General features: G+C 36.1%; 3 protein-coding genes across 5 annotated transcripts; 1 reads left to right on the top strand and 2 right to left on the bottom strand.

The window, feature by feature from the left end:
• Positions 1-2,152: 2,152 nt before the first annotated feature.
• Positions 2,153-4,945, top strand: LOC140863389 (auxin-responsive protein IAA26-like). Its single transcript, XM_073266783.1, has 6 exons — positions 2,153-2,491; positions 2,618-3,122; positions 3,581-3,867; positions 4,031-4,181; positions 4,406-4,470; positions 4,551-4,945. The coding sequence occupies exons 2-6, from the start codon at positions 2,692-2,694 to the stop codon at positions 4,595-4,597; spliced, it is 981 nt and encodes a 326-aa protein (XP_073122884.1). The 5' UTR covers positions 2,153-2,491; positions 2,618-2,691; the 3' UTR covers positions 4,598-4,945.
• Positions 4,946-5,486: 541 nt separating this feature from the next.
• Positions 5,487-11,976, bottom strand: LOC140866877 (nuclear poly(A) polymerase 4-like). 3 transcript variants are annotated; one of them, XM_073271939.1, is made up of 12 exons: positions 11,240-11,976; positions 11,058-11,135; positions 10,003-10,110; positions 9,189-9,251; positions 8,946-9,107; positions 8,300-8,413; positions 8,121-8,183; positions 7,708-8,037; positions 7,450-7,614; positions 6,255-7,310; positions 5,997-6,073; positions 5,487-5,897 (listed from the first exon to the last, which is right to left on the bottom strand). In XM_073271939.1, exons 1-12 carry the CDS (start codon positions 11,381-11,383, stop codon positions 5,870-5,872), a joined length of 2,388 nt encoding a protein of 795 aa, XP_073128040.1. In that variant the 5' UTR covers positions 11,384-11,976; the 3' UTR covers positions 5,487-5,869. The 3 variants fall into 3 exon arrangements, with proteins under 3 accessions (XP_073128040.1, XP_073128041.1, XP_073128039.1); XM_073271940.1 differs by having other exon boundaries at positions 5,487-5,894; XM_073271938.1 differs by having other exon boundaries at positions 5,487-6,073.
• A 3,361-nt stretch (positions 11,977-15,337) lies between these two features.
• On the bottom strand, positions 15,338-18,054 carry LOC140864866 (pentatricopeptide repeat-containing protein At1g51965, mitochondrial). The gene is made up of 2 exons (XM_073269257.1): positions 17,271-18,054; positions 15,338-16,837 (listed from the first exon to the last, which is right to left on the bottom strand). The coding sequence occupies exons 1-2, from the start codon at positions 18,006-18,008 to the stop codon at positions 15,632-15,634; spliced, it is 1,944 nt and encodes a 647-aa protein (XP_073125358.1). The 5' UTR covers positions 18,009-18,054; the 3' UTR covers positions 15,338-15,631.
• Positions 18,055-25,874: the final 7,820 nt, after the last annotated feature.

The following is a 25,874-nucleotide window of genomic DNA, read 5'->3' as shown; positions in this document are numbered from 1 at the left end:
TTTTAAAATTTTTGTATGAAAAAAATTATATTAATATCGTGAAAAAAAAATAGATAAATGAAAAAAAAATTATATATAAAAAAAATTTCTGTACAAAAACCAAATAATTCGATATTTTGAGACGAAATCATAGTCCGATCATAATAATAAACGATGTTTTATTGGCTTAGGTGAAGCGAGAGCATTGGCATGTTGGACGGTCGGAATCTAAAAGAGCAAAACAAATTCTCACGCGCCAGCTGATGTGGGCCCCACCGACGGACTGACACGTGGCAGGATGGGTGGCGTCTGTCAGTGGGGAAATCCCGGGTTAGCCTCCCCAAACTCCACGCCTAATTTGTCTGCTTACGTCAATATATCATACATAGATTGGATAAAATAAATGTCGGTATTTGATACATATTTTTACCATACAGTACTTCTTGTTAAACTTGACATTAAATTTGATAGACTAATTAAAAAACATTACAGTGTTTGAGTTATTGAATAATTCAAAAACTTTGAGTTATATCAATATTTTTTATTATAATTATTGGAAAAAGGAGGAACACGCAATTTAATAAAAAAATGCGAAAAAATGAAAATAAAAAACCATTATGCATGTGTACAAAAAACAAACATACTTGGAATAAATTTTTAGAAAAAGACAAAATTTGTCCGGTTGTCATTCTTTCGAACCAACCATGTCTATTGGCGTACAACTCTCTATGACAACGAATTTAATTTGATTAAATAGGAAAAACTCGAACATCATAATATAATAATAGTACCCATATTAATTAGAGATAAAGATAAAAATTAATATGCACGTACTACTCTCTTGTGAAACAAAACAAAACAAGCAGCCATTTTTAGTCAACAATTCAAATCCATATTTCATTTTAAAATTTAATTTTACATCCGCACGCGTGGGAATATATTTATTAATTTCCCCATTTTCAGAGTTTCCATGTCGATAAATAACTAAACCATGAATTTGAAAACACAAATATAAACTAATATCGGGTAAATAAATTAATTAGGTGCAATTATGAACCCCACAAAAAGAGTTTTGACAAGTAGGCATATATTTTTAATTTCCTTTTTATTTCGATAGCAAATTAAAGCAAAAAAAAAAAGAAAAGGATCTTTATCATTTGTTTCTATATATAATCATATTATTCACCTACCAAACGTGGAAATGTCAACAAAATAGAAAAAGAGAGAAAAAAATGAGAAATGTCAAAGATGAACACGTGTCTCCTTTTCAACCGTCGGATGAGTTGATCTAAAGTATTTTGACTTTTGACCGATACATGTACTGTCGTGTTCGTATCCTTTGTTTGGAGATTTGGGAAAATGGTCTGTGGACGGCAAGACAAGCAAAGCAGCAGGCGGACAATATCATATTCTACTTCTTATATATATATTTTGTGAATGAATATATAGAATGATGCTTTGATAGGGAACTTAGGAAAGATATAATGAGTCGGTTGAACCCGAAATTTCGTCTAATCCGACTTCTTTTTTATTTGTTGAGAACCCGATGATCTCGTCTCAAAATCAAGTCTTTTTGTGATTTGGTAGCCTAAACCTAATTAGTATATAGTTAATTTAAATTTGATTAATTAGGAGTAATCAATATATTCTTGAATGGGGTTATATGCATGGGGTTATTGTGAGGCTTTTGTTAGGGGTCAGTAGACTTTGCTTCGTAAACCAAACAAAACCATATTTTAATTAAATAGATAGAATTCACTGGGTAGGTTGCCTGCACTTTCCTGTTCCTACTACCCATAAAGGCTAAAGGAGGCTCATAAAATATTATTTTTATTTCTATATTGATTTAACGTCAATCAGATTGTAGACTCCTAAATCATTTGATCATTTAAGTTTGTTTTTTTTTCCCAAAAGTAAAATACTACATGATATAGTAGTATTATAATTTTTCAAGAAATGAAATTTTGAGTATTATTATTGCAGTGATGTATCTCATTTATGGATCTCTGTCTGTGTTTTGTAAAACATGCATATGTTTATAGGAATATGGGTTATATGTATATTTGTAAATCAATTTTAAATTTTATACTAAATAAGCAAAAGAATGGGTGACGGAGAGAGGAGTGTGTGTGTGTATGAGTGTGACTATGTGAGAGAGAAAGTAGAAGGGTGGGAAGAGACAGGGACAACCCACTACGCCAACATTGGCGTGACAAAAAAATAAGCCTTAAAAGCAAGATAGCACAGCACCCTCTCCATTTGCCTTTGTGCTTTTTCTTTGTTTATTAAGATTGGGGTTTTCTTTGGAAAGGGTTATGTATATATCTGCGTTACAAAGTTTCAGTCTTATTGTGGGCTTTTGCTAGATAATCATTCTTCTCTAAACTTCAAGATTACTCTGCTTCAAGCCTTTGAAACTGTTGTGTAGTCCCTTCTAGTCCTTTTGATTCTGCGTGTATGACTGTAAAAGTGTGGGCTTTCATGTGCGCAAGCTTTGGTTGAGCATTTCAAGGTTGGTTTTTTTTTTTTTTTTGCTTAAAGTCCGTTCTTTTTATTATACATGTGGTCTTTAAGGTTCTTGTTCATCTTATATCTTGTATCTTTTCCTTAAAGTGTACCTTTTTAATGGTTTTTTCAGCAAAATAATTTTCTGGTTAAATACTCGCTTGTGACGGAGAAGAGTTTCATTTCCCAGCGTTTCTTGAAAATATTATGGAGGGGTTTTGTAAAAAAGAGGTGGGTTGTCCTCAGCTACTGGATTTGATGGTTCCCAAAGGGAAGGAGGTGCTTGTGAAAAGTGCAGAAGAAACGAAACATGAACTTTCAGAGGAGAAAAAGCTTGAGTTAAGGCTTGGACCACCGAGTGGAGACTGGACCATTTCCAAAGAAAGAGACCATACATGTTTTGGTCAATTTGCAAATAACCCGTCCACTCAAAATCCAGTCTTGAAATCTCCATGGAACCATCAAAATATGGCTTCTTTTCTTCATCTTCAATCAGCTCCTCAAGGCCCGGTTACTGTCAAGAAGGAATCCTCACAGCCCTGTAGCATTAGAGCAGCAGTGGATTTGCAGTCTGCAGAAAAGAAGGCATTTTCACCAGCTAATACAGCTGTTCATAACAGCAACAGTGCTCAGAAAAGGTGGCCCAGCCTTGTTTCTTTCCTCTTTTACCATCGTTGGGTTTTTTTCTTTCTTGATGGCTGTTTCGTACGATGTATTTACTTCTCTTCTATCTGTTTCTTTATTTTTTTAATTTGTTTATTGGAAAAAGTTTTTTTTAACGTGCCTCTTTGGTCTAATCCTTGAAAGATATTTGCGTTCACTTAGATTAATAAAGTGACTATATTGTGCATATTTAAGATTTGATAATTTTATGGTGTGGTTACCTTTGATATTCCATTCAACTAAATTTGAACCTCATTAGGAGATCCTTTTATTTTGCATGCTGGATGGTGCAATTATGTTGGCAAATTTTCTGAAAATTCCCTTTAATTATGCCAACTTACTGAGCCTGCTTGTTGATTTGTTGTGTACTTGACCCTTTTTGCTTGGTAAGATTGTCTTATTTTATCCTGATATCAATTGTTTTCAAATTTAGGACTGCTCCTGCTCCTGCTCCAGTGGTGGGATGGCCTCCTTTGCGATCATTTCGAAAGAATCTTGTGAGTGGCAGTTCTTCCAAACTGGCTTCCGAGTCCGAGTCTCCCACCGCCGGCTTAACCAAACTCAGTGAGCAGAAACAGATAAAAAATTGCCCGAAAAGCCCGTTTGTGAAGATCAACATGGATGGTGTTCCCATTGGACGAAAAGTGGACCTAAAAGCATATGATAGTTATGAAAAGCTTGCCGTAGCAGTCGATGAACTCTTTAGAGGTCTTCTGGCAGGTAATTCATGTTGTCGTTAAGAATCGGTGTTGTATTCGAAGCTACATATCTGCTTTGTTTGCTGTATCACTTGTTCTTGAGTTTTTATGACATGTTAAATCTGTGCTTTACTTGATTGTACAAATCTTATAGAGTTGAATACGATGTTGATTCATATTTATAGTTCAAAGAGATGCTTGTGGTGGTGGAATCAAGAACAAGGAAAACGAAGGGAAAGGGGCGATCGGAGGTTTATTGGATGGAAGTGGTGAATATACTCTCGTTTATGAAGATAATGAAGGTGACAGGATGCTTGTTGGTGATGTTCCTTGGCAGTAAGCATTTTACATCCTTCGAGCACTTGTTACTTTACCAGTCCCATCGATTTTGGCTCCTCTGCACCTAAAGATCAATGTATGCACTAAATAAACTGCTAGCAAGACGATTTTGGCTCGATCTATGCAACGAATCCACAGAACAAACTGTTGAAACAATTTTCTTAAATCTTTTTAATGATCTTGGAAGTAATATGATGTGTCTTAAATGTTACATTTGGCAGCATGTTTGTATCAACTGTGAAGAGGCTGCGCGTCTTGAAAAGTTCTGAACTCCCTACCCTGTCGAGTGAGTTCCTGAACACCTTCGATCGATCTTTTTATCGGTGATAATCCTGGTTTATGGACTGATCCTTGGTTCTTTGCCAGGTGGAGGGAAAAAACAGTGTAAGGTTGAACTCGGCGCAACGGCTTAATGGAACTTGGATAATGCGGCATATGGTTTTATAAGGAGGGACTATGTTGTGTTAATTATTGACTTTTGGATGTTAATTATATGGTTTCAGACAGAGGAAAGTAGTTATCTGCAGTTCGCCTCGACTCCCCGAAAGAGCTCTGTGAACTGTTTGTTATATTATTAGGCTTTTCTTGATGCTGTAGAAAAAAGAAACAAGAATTTGCATGTATAAATGCCCTATGTTTCCTTGTTTGGAAGGACAACATATTTTAGTTAACAGTGAGATATTCCAAGGGTTATCGTGTTTTTTACGTTACATTAAATGTCCTTTCTTATATTATGTTGAATAATGTTACGAGTTGATTTATTTTTTTTGTTATTTTCTTTTTGTTGAATCCATCCTTTGAACAATTAAACCTCAATGTAATTAGTATTATACAATTCTAATTATGAGAAATGATTAACTGTTTAAGTTTTCATTTAAAAATGTGTGCGACCTCCATGTACATATAGATTACAGATGCATGTCATCTGTTTTTTTTTTTTGAATCTATGTATATTTGCTGTTAAATCCTAACAAATTGTCAAATCAACTACATTTATAGGATATCTTTGTCTACATAATCGAAACTGATTTTTTTGTACTTGTATTTTAAATTGAGTTTATATTATTGAAATTATAAACTTTAATATAAGTGTAACGCGACAATTATTATTTAATTTAATTCTGTTCGTAAATAGAATAGGTAATCCTACCCTAAAAAAAAAAAGAATAGGCAATCCTCAGTTCAATCATTATGGGGAAATGGCGACAAATTGCGTGTAGTAATGCATTAATGAGATTTAATGGTTTCAAATTCTTTTGGAGCTAATTTATGGCTATAAGCTTTGCGCTTGAGCACGAGAAATAAAATAAATTGTTAGATGGCTGTAATAATAGTATTATACAATTTTAAGTTCCAAATCTGATAAAAAGATACATTAAGAACCTTCGTTCAAAACTTCAGACCAACACTTTCTCATTTCTAGATAAACACAACCCACGACCCGAGATTAATAAGGTTAGTTTTGTTAAAATCTTTCAAGAGCGGAGATAGAAGAGAGACAACTTCCACACCACAGCATATGCTTAGAAGCTTCAAACTATACACACAGATTGCTGGCTGCTTAAGCTAAGCCGACTGTGGTTGGCGCGACTTTGCCTGGAAATAAAAGAGATGAAAGCCAGCATAGAATGTGATACACTTACCTGAGTTGCTGGCTTTCAGTCCTACGAAGATACGTTGCCAATTCAGGCAGTTGAAGTCAGACTTAGCCTGCTGCAAATATGGCAAAAGGAACCAAGACACAGCAGAATAAAGCAAATAAGGCGATAATGATTATTAAGAGATAAGAGCAATGAAATTTTTTGTACATGCCTCATCACATTCTTCTGAACCGGTTCTGGTACAACACCATCTCCTGATTTAAGCACCATTCCAAGGGCGGTAGTAGGCTTCACAAAAACAAAAAAGCAATGGAAAACATTAAATAGTGTGAGGTGAACTATAAACAAGATATATACTTCACAAAGCTGTGGACATCGCTCAGCCCATGCCACAGGAAGTAATGACAAAATAGAGAAAATGGAAAGGTGTACAACAGAAAGTTGGGAAAAGCGATCTTAAATCCAAAACCTCTAACTCCTCCTGCACTCCATCACCCAAAACACAAGCACCAACTTCATGCCCATTATCCAGAATCAGTCGCCGCTTATCCTCGTCTGAAGCATCCATTGAAGGTCCTTGATTGTTGATCTCTGAGTTACCATCAATGCTGCATGCAGAGTGTGAGGTACTGGTACTGGAAATTAAAGCATCCTCGGAATTTTCAGCACAGCGAATCCCCTGGTTTGATTTTATCGTGCTTGCATCAACTTCTTCATCTTTATAATTAGGTTGCAGCTGCTTCCCATCTAATCCAGAGCATGTCGCCCTTGAAATTATCAGGGTATCTTCTGCAGAGTTTCTCTCTTTTAAAACACCAGTGCTTTTCAAACTATTTTCTGGAGACATCGAACCTCGATTCTGAGAGCTAATTGACAGTCTTTTCTTTCGACTATCCTCCAACTCGGACTCATCAACGTCTATCTTCCGTTTTAGGACTCTCTCAGCAAATCCAGAAATGCAAGATTCACAACCTTCATATGATATCTCGCCAACCTGTTGCTGACTCAAAGGCCATTGTTTCAGAGTTCCAGCACTTTTCGTACAAATAAGTTCAGGAGACACTGACTCTCGATTCTGCGGGCTAATTGAGCATCTTTTCTTTCGATTCTCATCTAACTCGGACTCATCAAACTCCCTTTTCTGTTTTAGGACTCCTTCAGCAGATTGGGATTGGTAAGATTCATCGCCTTCAGATGAAACCTTACAAACCTCTTGCTGACTAATGGGCCTCATATGTCGGTTTCTTTTGTAACCCTCTGTAAATACATAGGAGGGAATTTGCTTTCTACGAACATGAGAAACATATATTTCCATTCCGGGCTTCCAGTACAAGTAAGAATTTATTTGATGCCTAAACTCATCAACGGTCTTGCGAATATCGAACTGTTGACCTTCTTGAACAACCTCTCCTTGCTTTCTTTGCAAACCCGTAAAAAAGGCACAATGAGCACATGGCTTAGAAGAATCCACATAATCATGTGGATAAGGATGGCATTGTAATTTCCCAGAGGTGTCCCGCTCGATCTGCACATGTTAAGTTAAAACCATAAGAGAAGAGGTTAACACCAAGGATTACACGTACAAGTCCGAGTGAAGAGCTAGTTAACTACAAATTATTATCATTCAATCAGTACTATAAAACATTTTCCCAAAGACAGATTACCATCAAAGTCAGCTGTCTCAGACGGGATTCTACCCAGCCCCTCCAAGCACGCAAGTCATCAAGATCAGCAGCCACAATATCAACTTGAAGGTAGTTCTTATAACTTTCAAAGAATAAATACGACTCAAATAAAGTACGCCATTGTGCTTTATTCAGCTCAATATCCTGTAATTGCCATCAATGGCAAAAATTTAACCAGCAGTAATACTTGTAAATAGCTTTTAAAAAGGATGACTATACAGGTTGAACACTATCTACCTCACAAATCTTTTTACCAAACTGGAACTGTTCATTCATAACCCGGAGAGTACTAGCTGAAACATTATAACTAGAATTCATGCAGGGGTAAGCAGGGGTTATAATAGGCATTAGATGATTTCGATCCCAATGATTTCTTCGAGGATCCCATACAGAAAATCCAAGTTCGTCATCATCAATCTCACAAAGCATTACAGGATTCGGCCAACGCCACTGCGTATACACTCTGAAAAAACGAGAGACGAGCATACTGGGATTTGCTTTCGGGTAAAATTGACACAACCGAGCAACAAGTAGGGCCCAGTTTACACCACCAAGAAACCCCGTCACCTGAAAAACCAAGTTAAAAGAAGTTATACACACAAAAATACTGGATAAATTAAAATCGATGCATAATCAAATAATCCACTCACATTTGAATAAACACCACGTCTCTTAGCCCAGAACTTAAGGCACCGCAGTGTAGTCCGGAAGTTCTAAAAAGTACAAGATAATGAGCATTATATAATCTAATTATGAAACAACAGAAGTATAGTACACATACATAAATGGGTAAAGGGTTGTAAATTGTCATTAAGGTAAAAGTAAGTACCTCCATGTTTGGAACAAGCTTTAGTATTTGATCAGCTACACGGCAGCCATTGAGACTTCGTACAGTGGGTTCATCTATGTTGTGCAATACAGTTATATTTGAGATATCTAAATCCTGTAGAAGATTATAGTCAAGTAAGAAAAATGTTGCTTAAAATATCAAATTTATTATAAGTGGGACCTGCAAGCATGGAATGAAGTGAAGGACATCCAAAGTCTAACATAGCATGAGGCATTCTATACAACAAACACAGGCACACCACATCAGAAAAAAGCAGTCCAGTAACGATACTATAGAGGTTCTGCAGAGAGAATGTCATTCCAAGCGCATGACACCATTTCAACTAATATTAGTCGCAGATCATTACATTTCTATACCTTAGTTTCAGTCTCAAGAATAAAAAGAAGTCACTTATGAACACTTGACATACATAATAATCAGTTGAAACACGGAAAAACTTCCTAAATAGACAGGGGAATAAAAAGTTACGGAGAGGTTATTAGAGTCGACCACACCCAGTAGTTAAATACAGTTTAAAAAACAGATAACGAGCGAGGGGTCAGAGAGAATTGTAACGACAGCAAATAACATAGACAAGAAAAGAAGTTGCACAAGGTTGGGGTTGCTAATTTCTGAAGACAGTAACCTCTGGAACAACCAAGAGAGAAATGCTTGCGTAGAGAAGATCAATTGATATTCCATCAAATTTGAACTTCATAACTGGGACGTGAGCATCAGGTACTGGTTGAAGTTCAGTAACCTCTTCCATGTCAGCTAAAATGTTATGGAGTATGTAAAAGAAATCCTCCTGGGAAGCCAACAATCCATTAGTAGAGGTATAAAACACACAGACCAGGTCCAGAATAGAAAGTGTGAAGTAAAAAAGTACCTCGCGAGTAACATAGGATGGCCCAACACACAAAGTATCGATGTCAGCTCCAGGGCCATGCACCTGCAGAAACAACATAGGCCAAGAATAAGTTACCATGAACCAAAAGCTTCAAAACGAAAAAAGGGAAAACGAAATAAAGTAAGAGAACAGTAGGCAAAAAAAATGAAAAGAAAACAGCACTGCAAAAACTATAAAAGGTATAAAATAATTAAAATGCTGAGAAAAGCATCAGATATATGAGCTGCAGAATGCGGTGTACACAGTAGCCTTCAAGGCATGACCCAAATTGAAATAGAGTATTCTTATAGCAAAACAGCTGTCCTATTCACGACATGAGAAGCATCTTCCAGCAGGCATAACCCGCAGTATTCAACAATCAATCAGCAGAAAACATGCACAAGAATCCAGCAAATACTATTTTCCAACTTTAAGAACACTCATAAAGCCTCTGAGACAAGCTTCACATAACATTTATGAAAACAAAGCACGAAGGTACCCTTGATCCTTCCAGAAAAATTAAATAACAATGCAAATTCAGCTATAATATGTTCTATTGAACCAGTCCTGGAAGAAATCTTCTCTCAAAATCAATGCACCCACATGCTTACCTTCAAACTGGGGAAAAATCGCAATTTTAACAAAAAATTTGAAAAAATTCAATATGATTCTGCTTTATATAATTGTGCATACTATCGGAGCATTTCTTGACATGAACGCAACCAAAAAAGCTTGCATTGCATCAGATGAAATTATAGTTCGATTTTCCCGAAAGCGATGAGGAATGTGACAATAGGAAAATAAAACTCCTCACCCCGAGTCTGTAAGAACCAAAAGTAAAAATTAAAGCATTGGCATCTTCCACCATCTGATCTGTGTATCCTCTCAAGCGAGTAAGTTCTTTCACCCAGTCTTTCACAATCTGTATGAGAATTAAGAGCAAAAGGGTATCAGTTTGACAAAAAAAAACATGAATATTATATAAAACTATAGAATGATTTGCATTATCATCAAGCATGCAAGAAAACATGCATTCATCATCACCGAAATATGTATTCACAAAAACAGAACACCAGCTACCTACTTACATTCCATAATTCTATAACAAAATGCATAAGTAGCTAATTTCATTGCAACCTTAAAAAATCACACCCAACATCCTATATTCAGATTTCAAAAAGGTATCAATGGCTATACAAATAGATACAATAACTTAAGAGAGTCTCCAAACAAAAGAAATGGATGGCTACGACACACCAATAAGTTATTCACATTTTGTACCCACTCATGGATCTGAGTCATCTGATGATGGTTTAATGAATTAGGGCTCATCTCACTCATGCATACAAGTTTGCCTTTGGTTCTCACAGAGACTTGCATAAACAACAAGCCACTGATGGAAAACAAAACCAAAAAAAAAAAACAAACAAAGGCAATGCCTCCAACTATACTATTTCCTCATTTCAAAATAAGTTCTTTGACGACTAAAATCTAAGGGACAAAGTGGAGGTGGTCACTCTCTCAGATAATTTATTAGTAACTTAGCACTTAATTGCAAGCAGTCAGATTATAACAGAAAACCACAAACAGAAACTTATTATTATATCTCAGTTGATGATTATATCCTTTATATCCCTTACATATTTCACCTCATTATGCATAATTCTATTCTCTATGATTGTCATCATGAAAATAGTCAAATCAGTGCTGATCGGCATAAGCTACCCAATTTCGCTGACTACAAAATATCACATCACCACATGAGTAAAGTCTACCTGCTCAGTCTTAGGACTCAGCTCCATGAACAAAACCCAAAATTAAGCCCAAGGCAAGGGGAAAAAAAGAAAGAAAAAAAGGACTTCTGGATACCTGTTTAAGCCGACCTAGAACTATTTCCCTCTTGGAAGCTTCTTCTGCACTCTCAAACAGTCCCGAATCCACCAAAAACTGAAGCGCAAATAAAGAGAAAAGTCACAGAAAATTCCAGGAAAACAAACAGAAATCCGAGCTTTGGATATGAAAGATTGAGGCAGCTGCATCACTTATCAGACCTTCTCCAATCCCCTGTTTCTCTGAATATCAGCTTCGATCGGTCCCGCGTGAGACAAAGGTCTCGTCACTCCCCATTGTTTAGGGGACTGCTTTTGCTCCAGCAACGCAGATGGTGAACCGCTCAAACCATCTGATCCAACCATTATCTCTAAACTCTAACTAAGACTAACCCTCAACCTTATATAAACATATCCCAAATCTAATCTAAGTCGAGAAAAAGAAGAAACATAAAAAGGAAACACTAATGCAACGAGATAAAAGACAGAAACCTATTAAGGGAAACAAAATCCAAGGAACTCCTATATTCTGCCACGACAAAAATAAAACACTAACTGGAGCAGCTTCAAAGAATCAAAACTCAAAAGTTCACGCAGGACGAAAAAGAATGACCGCCGAGGTAACAAATCAACCCGTAGCAAGAGAATTCAGAGTCGATCGCGTACGAAATAAAAGGAAAAGCTCGAGATATCGAAGCAGGAAAATCAAGCAATTGAAATTTCTAGATCTAATGACACGGGGATTCAACACGAAAGCTATAGATTTAAAATCGACCGAGTACGAAACCCTAAAAAATCGAACAAATCAAACCTGAAAAGAGAAATCTAAGAAATGAATTAAACGATCTACGATCGACAAAACCCTAGAATTCTCCAATCCGTACACAGCGAGAGAGAGAGGGGAGATTTTTGGGGGAAGTGGGACGGTGGTTTAAAGGAGATGAAGAATGTTAGGCAGCGGTGGGAGACTAGATATTTTTTTATCAATATTTTTATATAGTTATATTTATAATTATAATTATAAGTATTATTATAATATAATTATATTTTGAAATTAAATTGAGAGACGCGATTTGTTGCGTTCGCTTTCACACTGGAAAGTTTATTATTACTAGACCCATATTGCGTGTGTATTGTATATTGAATAATTTGTTAATTTTAAAGTGTTTGTTTATTTTTTTTTGTTTTTTTTCAAATTTAAAAAAATTAGGTATGAATGAAATTCAGTTTTAGATTGACGGAAAAATATATGATGCTAGCAATTGAGAGAAAAATGTGAGATAAATGAGTTGGAGAAAGAGTGTAGAGGTACAAAAGAAAAAAATTGGAAAAAAAATCACTATGAAATCAAAAACAATTAAAATAAGCTACACACACTTAATAAAATAGTAAAGATTATATTATTTACTCAATATATATATATGTTTATCTTTTATCTTTTAACAATTTAATCTGCATGTCTACATAATTTTTTGTAAACACATATACATTTTTATACTATCTATCATACACACTGATACCCCGGAAGGAAACTAGCTCGACTCATCGATGACCTAAGTCTGAAAGCCCTCACTATCAGCTTCAGGTTGGTTAGGGACCTCGGCTAAGCTCCCCCATCATCTATTTCAGGTCGACTCGGGAGCTCGGCCTAATGAGCTCGAAAGCTCGGGAGTTCGGAAGCTCAGAAGCTTGGTTGCTCGGGAGCTCGGAAAAGATCCCTCGCATCTTCCTTCGATGACCCTATGGAACGAGGTCGGGTCGGCCAAAGTGAGCTCCCAAGGTCAGCTCGGCAAAGCTTGCCAACGGCGCTCTGATGCTATTGTTCAGGTCGGCCCCGAGTGAGCTCTCGAGGTCGGGTCGGCCCAAGTGAGCTCCCAAGGTCAGCTCGGCAAAGCTTGCCAACAGCGCTCTGGTTCTATTGTTCAGGTCGGCTCCGAGTGAGCTTCCGAGGTCGGGTCGGTCCAAGTGAGCTCCCAAGGTCAGCTCAGCAAAGCTTGCCAACGGCGCTCTGGTGCTATTGTTCAGGTCGGCCCCGAGTGAGCTCCCGAGGTCGGGTCGGCCCAAGTGAGCTCCCAAGGTCGGGTCGGCAAAGCTTGCCAACGGCACTCTGGTTCTATTGTTCAGGTCGGCTCCGAGTGAGCTTCCGAGCTCGGGTCGGCCTAAGTGAGCTCCCAAGGTCAGCTCGGCAGAGCTTGCCAACGGCGCTCTGATGCTATTGTTCAGGTCGGCCCCGAGTGAGCTCCCGAGGTCGGGTCGGCCCAAGTGAGCTCCCAAGGTCAGCTCGGCAAAGCTTGTCAACGACGCTCTGGTTCTATTGTTCAGGTCGGCTCCGAGTGAGCTTCCGAGGTCGGGTCGGCCCGGGTGAGCTCCCAAAGTCAGCTCGGCAAAGATTTAGGAGCTCATTATAATACTCGGGAAAGGTCGGCTGTATGGAAGCTTGGGAGCTCGGCTCAGCAGATGGTGAGCTCGGAAGTTCAACAACAGCTCACTCACCACTTTCCCAATTTTTCTCATTAGAGGGCAGAAGTATAGTGTCCTGATGTCGACAATCAATTCAGATAAATCGTATCAGTGTTTGCTTTGCGGGACAAGATTTGGGCGAGATCTCCGCCTAAATACTCGGGATTACAATCCTGTGATTCTTGGGTTTTTGATAAGGAAGGTAAACGCCAAATTCGGAGCTCTCTCTTATAAATACCAGGTTCACTTTCATTATTTGGATTCCAGTTTTTGCTCTCGATACACACACTTCACTCACTATATTTCGTTGTCCTCGCTTCTGACTTTAGCGTCGGAGTGGATACGCCGGAACACCTTCCGGCCTCCCCCTAACACTCTTGTTTGTGATTTCATGTCACCCTTAGCTCATCCAAAGAATTGTGTTAGCTCATCCCATGAGTTGCATTAGCTCACCAGCAGGTCACCCTTAGCTCATCCCATGAGTTGCATTAGCTCACCAGCAGGTCACCTTTAGCTCATCCCAAGAATTGTGTTAGCTCATCCCATGAGTTGCATTAGCTCACCAGCATGTCACCCTTAGCTCATCCCAATAATTGTGTTAGCTCATCCCATGAGTTGCATTAGCTCACCAGCAGGTTGGAGGAGTTATGTTAGCTTATCCAAGGAGATCTTATTGATGAATATCACACACTATATAATCATAAAATCAGAAGCACAATGAATCAATGATCATATCACTTTTCCTTTTATAATAAAACAGTAATATATTTTACAAAATTTTGATAATATCAACACATACTGTATATATTTATTTGAGCGGCGGTTGAATGACATCTATAAATTAAATATATCAAGTGTCACTTTTTAACGGTATTTAAATTGATGTATACAAGTACTCATCATATCATAACTATATATATATATATATATATATATATATATATATAACAGTTTAATTTAGTTTTAAATTTTAATATAATCTTTCATAAAAATTATTTAATACACCAATAGTTTAACGTGAGTTATCATATATGTGGGATATTGAGCTGTAATACTTGATGTTTTATTTTATTTAATTCGTAATTCTATCATTTAGTGCTAACAAAGTTGTTTGATTTATTTATTTATTCATGATGTAATAATTATTTAGTGGGTCAATAAATGAAGATTTTATGTTAAATATATTTTTTTGTGTTTTTTGTTAAGATACTCGCATAAACATCTTGCTGAAAAAAATTATGTGAACCCTATCTATTTTTTTTTTAACATTATATTCGCACGAACATATAAAAAAAATGAAAAGTGTTTCACCCGATGTAGCATAAAATTCCCGGTCAACACACGACTCCCAGATTCTTTGATTCAACAATCATTTGGGTTTTGAATACAAGTCGGCATGGTAATCTCTTACAACGTGTTGCGTTGTAGCATATTACACCTACCAGTACCAAATACAAAATTTATAACTAATTTTTCCTTTTAAAAACATTTGTTATATTTGGATCAATATGCTGTACTTTAATATTTATGTACGTGTGTCGACAAATTAAGTGCAGAGAATCATAAATTTAATTATCACGTTTCACTAAAAAAATATTTAGTTATTCCTTTCGTTACCAAACATTTCAAAGAATAGTATTAATATACTTCAAATATAGAAATAGAAGAAAAAAAAAATATGTATTTCAAAAATATACAAATAAGTTTTGTCTGTACATATTTGGTATAACTGAGAATCCTTTTTCTATTAAAGGATTAGATATAAAAATATAGCATAGATAATTTTTTTTTGGAGGAAATATAGCATAGCTAATTATGTGCATGTATGTGTGTGTATTGTAGTTTATATAAACAGTCCAGTAAACAAATTATATTCATAAGCTCCCAAAATATTATGTAAAATTACAATATTTGATAGGTCATTTAGTATGAATAAATGCAATCATGGAGCAAATATCTTCTACAAAAACAGAAAAATAATCTCAATCTGCCCTTATGCTAACGAAGTGATGAGATCGAATATAGCCCAAATATGGCGGAGTTATCAGGTTTCAGCATCTACCAAGATGACTCAAGAATTCAAATTCAGCTAATGAAGTTGCACAACCTGTTGTCTTCTTTTCGATATCTTGCATCGAATATCAGATGCATCCATCACCTTAATGGGCTGACAACCCAACCAGTAATCGGATTCTGTCTTCGAATTCTTCGTATTCTGTGTGAACCACTCTGTAATCTTTCAAGAATAGCATATGTGATCGAGTCCGGAGTCAGACCCTGTTCCTTGATCTTTGCATACATGTCAACTGCTTCAGCTGTTCTCCCACTCTTTTCAAGACAATCGAGTAAGATATTGTAGGTCACAATATTTGGACAACAACCTTCAGCAAGCATTTTGTTCAACAGGCTATATGCCATCTCAACCTTATCAGACTTGCCAAAACATTCGATTAATGTACTGTACGTGACTACATCAGGATTCAATCCCCTTTCTTGCATTTCTTTGAATCTCATGTGGGCCTCATCAAGATCGCCATTCTTCCCGAGACAATTAATTAAAGAATTGTAGGTGACGATATCGGGCTTGTAATCACTGCTCTCAAGATCTTCGAATATTCTAACCGCTTCATCGACTTTTCCATACCTACCAAAGCTAGAAATCAAGATGTTGTAAGTAAAAATGTCTGGTGTCGGTCCATCTTGTTTCATCTTGTCATATAGATCAAGAAGATGAGATATCTGCTTAGATTTCCCAAGGGCACGGAAAACAGTGTTGTACATGTAGGTATCTGTGGTTATGCCCTTTTCATGAGTCCTGTGTAACAAATCTATAGCCTCGGACACTTTTCCGGCACTGCATAAGCTTTCCAACATGGAAAGATATGCATCCCTATCACCCTTATCATGGAAACGCCACATACTACAAAATAACCTATGTGCTTCACTTGCGTGGCCTAGTTTGCTTAGTGTTCTCACAATGTATGCATATATTGACTTATTCATGTACTTATTCGATACCTCCACAACCTCATCCAGTCTACCAAGCTTCCCTTCTGCCACCAAAACATTGAGAATGAGACTGTACGTGAACTCATTAGGCCTGCAATTGTTCTCCACCATCTTGGAGAAGATAATCATAACCCTGTTAACCATTCGGTCCTTGACTAGTGCCTCAATAATGGTATTATAACTAATGGAATTGGGTTTACAGCCCTTCGACAGCATTTCGTCAAATAAAGCTAATGCTTCATCTGCCTTTCCCAACTTTCCGATGGTCCTTATTAGAATGGTATAGGTATACTCATCAGGTTCACAGTGCTTCCGTTTCATGTCTTCAAACACCTTGAAAGCCTGCTCAACCTGGCAAGATTCTGCAGCACATCAGATTATTAGCTTCAACACAACTCCTATCCAACACCATAAAAAATTACATTTCACACAAAATACAACTATCAAACAACGTAACCCAATTGCCTCGAAAACAAATACATAAAGACAATTAACAAGGCTTATATCGTCATTAGTTTGACGCAAAATTGGTTTTCAAACCTATAGCACATCCATCACAATTAACTCAAAGCAAAATCGAAACCCATAGACCTATAGCACATCGACAGATACTTTGATCTTGTAAACAACTTTGTTAACTTCAACATAATCATATACCAAATAGCTTTATTCACTTCTAATCTTCCAGAAGCTCATGAGCGTAAAAATCAAAACTTTAACCAATAATGCTGATCCGAAACAGCAAACTACATAAAACAAAGAGAAAAATGAGCATAAATCCGACCTTTTCTTCTATGGCTAGGGCATGAAGAAGCATGTTGTAGCTAAAAATATCCAATTTCCATCCTTTCCTCCGCATTTCCATGTAAACCTCCATGGCTTTACCCGAATGATCACCCCTCAAATAAGCCTGCAGCAAACACTTGTATGTATAACACGTCAACTTCAAGTCCCATTTCTTCACCATTTCCAAGCATTTCTCCACTCCATCCACACCATCAAAAGCACCTAGTAGTATGTTGACAGTGGAGATATTTCCAGGCTTTCCCGTTTTCCCTATCAGCTCCACCATTTCTTCTAATTTCTCGATCCTGTCGGGAAGAGATGAATTCGACAGTATCAATAAAATTCGATTGAAGGTGAACGCATCGTGCCGGAAGTTCGAGATCTTAGAGGGGCAGAAGTGGAAGAATTCGAGGGCCAGGGTCGGGGATTTGAGAGATTTGAGTATCTCAGAAGCTTCGGAGGTTGTTAATGGAATGCTGAGGGTTTGTAGGAATTCGGAGAGATCTAGAAAGGGGTCGGGTGAAGACGCAGCAGATTTTGACTGGAGAATCTGAGCGGCTTTGCAGATGAGGTCGCGGCGGGGGAGGAGGTAGCCGCGAACATCGGAGAGCGGAGTGGTGGGGAGGGATACTTCGACGGCGGAAAATCGACCGTCGCCGGTTGATGTGACAACTTTTCCGATGTATTTGGTGGCATAATTGCGGCGGAAGAGGTGGCGGCGGAGGCTCATGGTCATTGATACCTCCTACTTGAAGCTAGAGGTTGAACCGGTCCGGTCGATACTTCCGAGTCCATCTACAGCTGCATCACTTCAACTTTATTTTATACACGTGTTAATTAATTATTAACTACCATTTTTTTAATCAACTAGAAGTTATGTGAACATTTTCTTTAATCGTTAATTATAACGAATTCCCAATAAATACGTTTGGGGAAAGAGTAACAATAAAGGTGTGACCATTTTTACACCAAATCAAAAATATATTTAGATATAATCAGTCAAAAATGGTATATATTTAGACATTTATTAATTATTAAAGTATAGTGTAAGCTTGTTTATTTGCTAATATTATTTGTTTAAAAAAATTTTATATTTCATCTTTCATTTACCATTTAAATAAATAGTACAAAATATTAAATTCCTAGCTACTTACATACAGGGACGGATCCAAAAATTTTATCAAGAAAGAACAGATAGACATAACCGAGATCACAAATATATATATCTATATATATATATATATTTAAAAATAAAAAAAACTACAAAATATATATTTTCAGTATAAGCAATTTATAATTTTCATAATAATTTGCACAACAAAAAATTTTATATTCACTATCGTTATTGCGACTGGTAAAATCAAAGTCAAACTCACAAGCTTGTAAGCTAACGATTCCTGCTTCAATAATTTGTTTTTAGGTTTAAAAATCTTAAAACTTATTTGTGTTTAGATTTAAAAACTTAGTGTTTGTGCTTCAAATTTTTAAAGATTATGATCCACAAATTTTTGGATAACTTTGCACACATTAAACAATGAAAAATAACGTAAGTTTTTTTTTTTAATCTTTCTCTTGTATTTTTGTGTTTGGTTCCTAATTTATATTCATAAATTATAAATTATATTTTAAATATAGGGGTATAAAAAAATTAAGGGAGGGCAGCTGCCCCTCCTTGCCCCTTAATGGAGCCGCCCCTGCTTACATAAATATAATAGCATATATAAAGTGTAATAATCTCGGGCTTTCAGATCTAAGAAAATATTTGGTAGAGTTTTTACAAAGTGTTTTTTTATCTTTTAGGTTCATAGAAGTGATTTTGTGTGTGTGAATGTTAAATTCTGATTTAGTTTCTACAACTTTTACCCAAAAGTAAAAGCAAGAATTTGATGCCTTTTTTTTTTTGCTTCTGATTTTTTGTTTAAGGTCTAAAATTACAAGTTGACTTATAATTACCTTAACTTATTTTGACCTAATTTTTATACATTGTTAAATTTTATTTATATATAAGTTTTAATAGTTTATAATAGAATTTATTAAATTTTAATCATATTTTATTATAAGTATTTATTTTTAAAAATATATATTGCATTTTCGTAAAGTTTTTTGTACATAACTTGTATATTTATACAAATTTTTTTATTTTTATATTTATATTTATATTTTTATTAATCTTATATATTTTTACAAATATTCATGTTATAAAAAATAAAATATTTTTGATACAAAATTCATAATGTAATAATAATATATAAACACATTTTTTATGGTGTGAATATCAAAAATTAAATAATGATAAGGTTTTCATTTAACTAAAATTAAACTTAAAATCAATTATTCTCCAAATATTATAAATTTCAAATTTTATTAGCTTTTTAAACTTATATTTCCAAAAAGGCCTTGTATCACATCCAACGAAATGATATATCAACGAAATGATAACATTAGGTGACAACACCAAACATCATGTTGTTGTTGTTGTTGTGTGTTTAGAAGAAAAAAAAGAAAAAAACGAGTGAGTCATATGTTGTGTATGCAGTTGGCCGGAGAAATATGAGGTTATAAATCAGGCTGTGAAACATTTTTGTGCCGAATCACACAAACCCAGATTCGATTTCGGTTGTATATGTGAGCTGTACGATGTTGTGTGTCTGTTTCTTGAAATGGTGAGCCTGAGACCGAATCCATTTTCATTTTTTTTTTGTGCTACGCTTCATTGTGTAAGTGACCGCTTATTTCGGTATTAAAAATAATTACTGGCAAGCGTATCAGGTCAAGTTATAGTAAGTGGACAAAGAGTCCAAGTATCAATCCCACATGGACTGTTGTCAATTCTCAAGAATTAATTATTTAGCTTAATCTAGACAAAAATAATAAAAAAGAGACAATAAATTAAATAAAAAATTAATTATTAAAAATAATAAGAAATAAAATAGCTGAAAGATAAATTTAATTAAATTGAGACAACCAAGACACACGAAGGTACCGAATAATTTATGCAAACAAGTGGCAAATCTAAGATCTAGATTTAATCTTAAATTACGGCGAATTATCCTATCTTGTTTAACAGTCTATTTCTAAAACATGTAAAACCTATTCAAGTTATGACGGATTAATTTTCATAATTCTAATCAAACATGAATGCATTCAATATTTGTGATAATTCAGTTTTCACCTAAAACCGAATACTGCAATCGAATACTATTTCTAGTCGGTTTAACCATATATCAATTATTGGAGTGATCAAAATCAATTTCTAACCTTTCGACTCGAAATTAATTAACAAGCAAGTAAATAATTGATCAGGTTATTCACAAGACAGAATTTAAATCCAATAATCAATAAATTGAAGAAAGATCTAAAAATCTCAAATCAAAATCCACATATTCAACATAAAATTGTTCGGCCCAATCTCGCCGTCTTGGTTGAAGAAAAACTAATCAATAAACGAGAAATATAGTTCAAACAAAAGTTTAATAATCAAAAGAACAAGGGAAGAAAAACTCGAATGGAGTGTTCTTCAATCTCCAAGCCTCCTAGCCGCCGTCTATCTGATGCGATTCGAACCCCCCCCCCCCCCCCCCCCCCCAATCTGATCTCAACTTTCCTATTTATATGTCTTTGAAAGCCCACGAAATAAAGTCCGAAAAGTAAGACTTTTAATTGCCGAAAATTTTATTTTTCTGATTCTGCGACATGAACGGACCCTGAATAAGGGTCCGTGCTCACCTCCGGATGCCCTCTACCTCAAATTACTTTTTTCCTCGCGACATGTCCGGACCCCGTGCCACCTCCGTGCATGGGTCCGTGCATACATATGTGACAGCGCGCAGTTTTTTTGAAAAAAATCATATCTCGAGTTCTAGCCGTTGGATCGAGCCGAAATTTGAACAACAACTTTAAAACATCTTGAACTTAATTTTGAACGGTGAAGATCGGATTTAAATTTCTCTAAAATTAAAAATAGATTTTTGACCATTGCTGCTCCTTGCTCTAAAAATCATGATTTCTTCAATATTTCTATAAAAATCAACCCAAAGAGTGAAATGCACACATATGCAATAAATCACATAAAAACACATATAAAACAATATGAATGCATGCAAAATAGATATAAAACTAACACAAAACAATGCACACAAATTGCACTTATCAACACCCCCATACTTAAATCTTGCTCGCCCTCGAGCAAGAATAAATAAAAAAAAATGCAAATGCAAAACACACAATGAAATTAGGGAAATTCCATGGGAAATTAATTGCCTCGGTGAAGTATAAGTACATTTCAAGCTCAAAAACAACACCCTCAACTCTTCACAATACACCGTCGATTTAACGTGAACGTGTGTGTGTGACGTTATTCCAGTTTCATGCGATTCAAATAGAATTCGTTTACACGACTGCTTAGAGACCTAATAACACATCAGTGCAAGTTCCCTCTTATGTATCAATTCCTTCCAGATACCTCTAATATTTACACCTCCCTCAAAATTATGAAATAACAAAAAAAATGTGGGTGATTTATATTTTTAACGCACCACCGCCCCATAAATTACCCGCATACTTAGCTACAACTTTGATAGGATTAGGATTTTAATCCCCTTGTCTATAGCCCGGATAGAGCTTCAACCTCATTGCATTCGCATACTTAGCCTTGAATTTAGGGATTATAATTTCAATCCCTTATTTATGGCCCGGATGGAGTTGTTAAATTTTTTATTTTTAAGTGCGCATACAAACCACTCAATTTTGGAGTTACAAAAAAACAAATCCGAGATCATGAGTGCACTATTAGAGTATCACCAAAATTCACAGGAATACATTTGACATCACTAAACACCTAGTGCTATGCAATGGTCAAGCAGTAAAAAAAAACATCATCAAATCCTTCGTTACAATTCACTGGTTTAACATGAGTACTTAAAAATATTCACGGTTCAACCTACGATTTCTCATGTAAAGTCAAGAGCAAAAAAAATAAAATAAAATAAAAAATTCACAAAAATCATAACTTCATATCATCATTGGCTCTCATTAATCATCCTACTCAACACAAATGCAAACAATGACTAAAACAAACTATATGCAAATAAACTAAATGATTACGAATACAACACAAACATAACAAACAATGCAATAAACTAGTCTACCCCCCATACTTATCCAAAGCATTGCCCTCAATGCTTCAAAAAAATGAACAGAATACATGAACAAACACACAAATGCAAGATGAACAAAAACATAATGAAACACTCCCCTGGTTTATGCTTCGTCCTGTTCCTCCATCAGTAAAACTCCAACGACATCTTCTTAGCGGGGCCACATACTGCACATATAAAAGCGACAGGTAAGGCATTGGATTAGCAAAAAATAATAAAAATAAAAATAACAATAAAAAAAATAATGAAAAGAGAACACTGGGTTGCCTCCCAGTCAGCGTTAAGTTTATAGTCTACAGCCCGACTATGAAGAAGCAACCATCAAAGAGCGGCTGCCGCCCATAGTAAGAATCATACGACTCTACATATGAGTCTTGATTTCCTACGCCCTCAAGCTTGGCGTGATATTGACATGGAAAGCTCGTCGGTCCAACAACACTCGACATGAACTGATATTCATCTTTATCATCAAAATTCACTTTTGGCTCATCATCGCATGCGAGCTGTTGGGTAAACCTTGTGAAAATCCATCGATTAACCATCTCCAAGTACCTCACAAGGTAAAATTAATAAGTCTAGTCTCAAGCAAATAATCTATCCTAATATTAACTAAACAGTCCCCGGCAACGGCGCCAAAAAATTGACCGCTTATTTCGGTATTAAAAATAATTACTGGCAAGCGTACCAGGTCAAGTTATAGTAAGTGGACAAAGAGTCCAAGTATCGATCCCACAGGAACTGTTGTCAATTCTCAAGAATTAATTATTTAGCTTAATCTAGACAAAAATAATAAAAAAGAGACAATAAATTAAATAAAAAATTAATTATTAAAAATAATAAGAAATAAAATAGCTGAAAGATAAATTTAATTAAATTGAGACAACCAAGACACACGAAGGTACCGAACAATTTATGCAAACAAGTGGCAAATCTAAGATCTAGATTTAATCTTAAATCACAGAGAATTATCTTATCTTGTTTAACATTCTATTTCTAGAACATGTAAAACCTATTCAAGTTATGACGGATTAATTTTCATAATTCTAATCAAACATGAATGCATTCAATATTTGTGATAATTCAGTTTTCATCTAAAACCGCATACTGAAACCAAATACTATTTCTAGTCGGTTTAACCATATGTCAATTATTGGAGTGATCAAAATCAATTCCTAACCTTTCGACTCGGAATTAATAACAAGCAAGTAAATAATTGATCAGAATATTCACAAGACAGAATTTAAATCCAATAATCAATAAATTGAAGAAAGATCTAAAAATCTCAAATCAAAATCCACATATTCAACATAAAATTGTTCGGTCCAATCTCGCCGTCTTGGTTGAAGAAAAACTAATCAATAAACGAAAAATATAGTTCAAACAAAAGTTTAATAATCAAAAAAACAAGGGAAGAAAAACTCGAATGGAGTGTTCTTCAATCTCCAAGCCTCCTAGCCGCCGTCTATCTGATGCAATTCGAACCCCCCCCCCCCCCCCAATCTGATCTCAACTTTCCTATTTATATGTCTTTGAAAGCCCACGAAATAAAGCCCGGAAAGTAAGACTTTTAATTGCCGAAAATTTTATTTTTTTGATTCTGCATGTTAAGTGACGATAATATGTGATGCTGTCGAAACTATCAATTTTTTCAATACGAAAAAAGTGAGTTAAAATCAAATTTTAATTTAATTTTTATTTTTAATATGATATATTCACGCTTAACGTAAATACATACAAAATACGAGAGTTTTTTTTTTGAAAAAAAATCACTAGAGTTGATTCGCTCGATAAAAGTACCAGATTAGGATACCTCTTTCTTTTCCCCTCAAAGCTCACTTGTCTCACATTCTTTTTCCCCTCGAAGTTCTCTCTTAGCTTGTTGATCCATCTCATCTTCTTTTTCCAGTACCATATCAGGATACCTCTTTCTTTTCCTCTCAAAGCTCATTTCTCACACCTTCTTTTTCCCCTCGAAATTCTTTCTTAGCTTGTTGATCCATATCATCTTCTTTTTTTAATACCATATCAGGATACCTCTTTCTTTTCTCCTCAAAGCTTTGAACTTTATTTGCTTCTTTGACCTCTTTGTTACTTTATGCAAGCGCTGTAAATGTCAATATGGCCACGAAAACAAAAAGATGTCAATGATATATTTCCTATGAATTTTTTCTTCGGATGATTCAGGTGGTGACTCGAGTGCTAGTGAGCTTTGGATGCAATGGCGGATCTACAAGTTAAGTTCGGGAGGGTGGGGGCATGTTAAGTGAAGATAATATGCAATGCTGTCGAAACTATCAATTTTTTCAATACGAAAAAAGTGAGTTAAAATAAAATTTTAATTTAATTTTAAGTTTTAATTCGATATATTCACGCTTAACGTAAATACATAAAAAACGAGTTTTTTTTAAAAAAAATAACAAGACTTGATTCACTCAATAAAAGTACCATATCCGGATACCTCTTTCTTTTCCACTCAAAGCTCACTTCTCTCACATTCTCTTTCCCCTCAAAGTTCTCTCTTAGCTTGTTGTTTTTACCCTCAAAGCTCACTTCTCTCACCTTCTTTTTTCCCATTCCGCAACTGTTATCAAGCCCCGTCTTTGGCTGGGGGCTATGCAGGCTGCGAGGAAGATGGGCATCTCGGTCGGCCTCCAACGGATTCACAAGACTGCCATCGTCTGTTGGCTGAGGCCTCCTCTTGGGTCCTTCAAGCTCAATGTGGATGGGAGCTCGAGAGGTAACCCGGGTGAGTCGTCTGTTGGAGGGGTTGTCCGGGATTCTTCTGGTAGGGTCTTGGCATTTTTTAGTGAGTTCATTGGTTTGGGGTCCAATGTCCGTGCAGAACTTTGGGCGGTTTGGAGGGGTATTCTTCTCTATTCTGACCTTAGCCTTTTTCCCCTTTGGATTGAGACCGATTCCCAGATTGTCATTCAGATTCTTAGATCTCGGAGATGTCGTTGGGATTTGGATCATATTGTTTCGAGGACGCGTGTTCTGGTGCGGAATAGGCCGGTTCATCTCTCGCATATCTATCGGGAAGGGAATTCGGTTGCGGATGCATTGGCGCGGCAGGCTCATGATCATAGAAAGTGTTTGTTGGAGATTGGTGTCCCTTTAACCACTCCCATCGCTGCTTTGGCCCGTTCTGATTTATCCGGGCTCCCTTACCTTAGATCTAGGTTCACTTAGAGCTTTTTGCTCCCTCTTCGCCGCTTCTCTTGGGCCTCTTTTTATTCCACCTTCTTTTCCTCTAGGCTCGCCTAGAGTTATTTATATATGTAGCTATTTATTTTTCTTTGCAGGTACAGCTCTCCGGCCTTTTCCGGAGTTTTTTGGAGTTAGTTTGCTTCCCTGTCGCTCGCTTTGCTTCTTCAGGGAGATGGATTTTCCAGGCGTTCACTGTGGTTCCCCTTGCCTGGTTCTTGCTGTTGGATGGTTGTTTTGTA

The sequence above is a fragment of the Henckelia pumila genome, chromosome 4 (assembly GCF_033568475.1).
Source record: "Henckelia pumila isolate YLH828 chromosome 4, ASM3356847v2, whole genome shotgun sequence".
Classification (NCBI taxonomy): Eukaryota; Viridiplantae; Streptophyta; class Magnoliopsida; order Lamiales; family Gesneriaceae; genus Henckelia; species Henckelia pumila.
The sequence above is the reverse complement of the archived record's forward strand: the minus strand, read 5'-3'. Positions and strand labels throughout refer to the sequence as shown.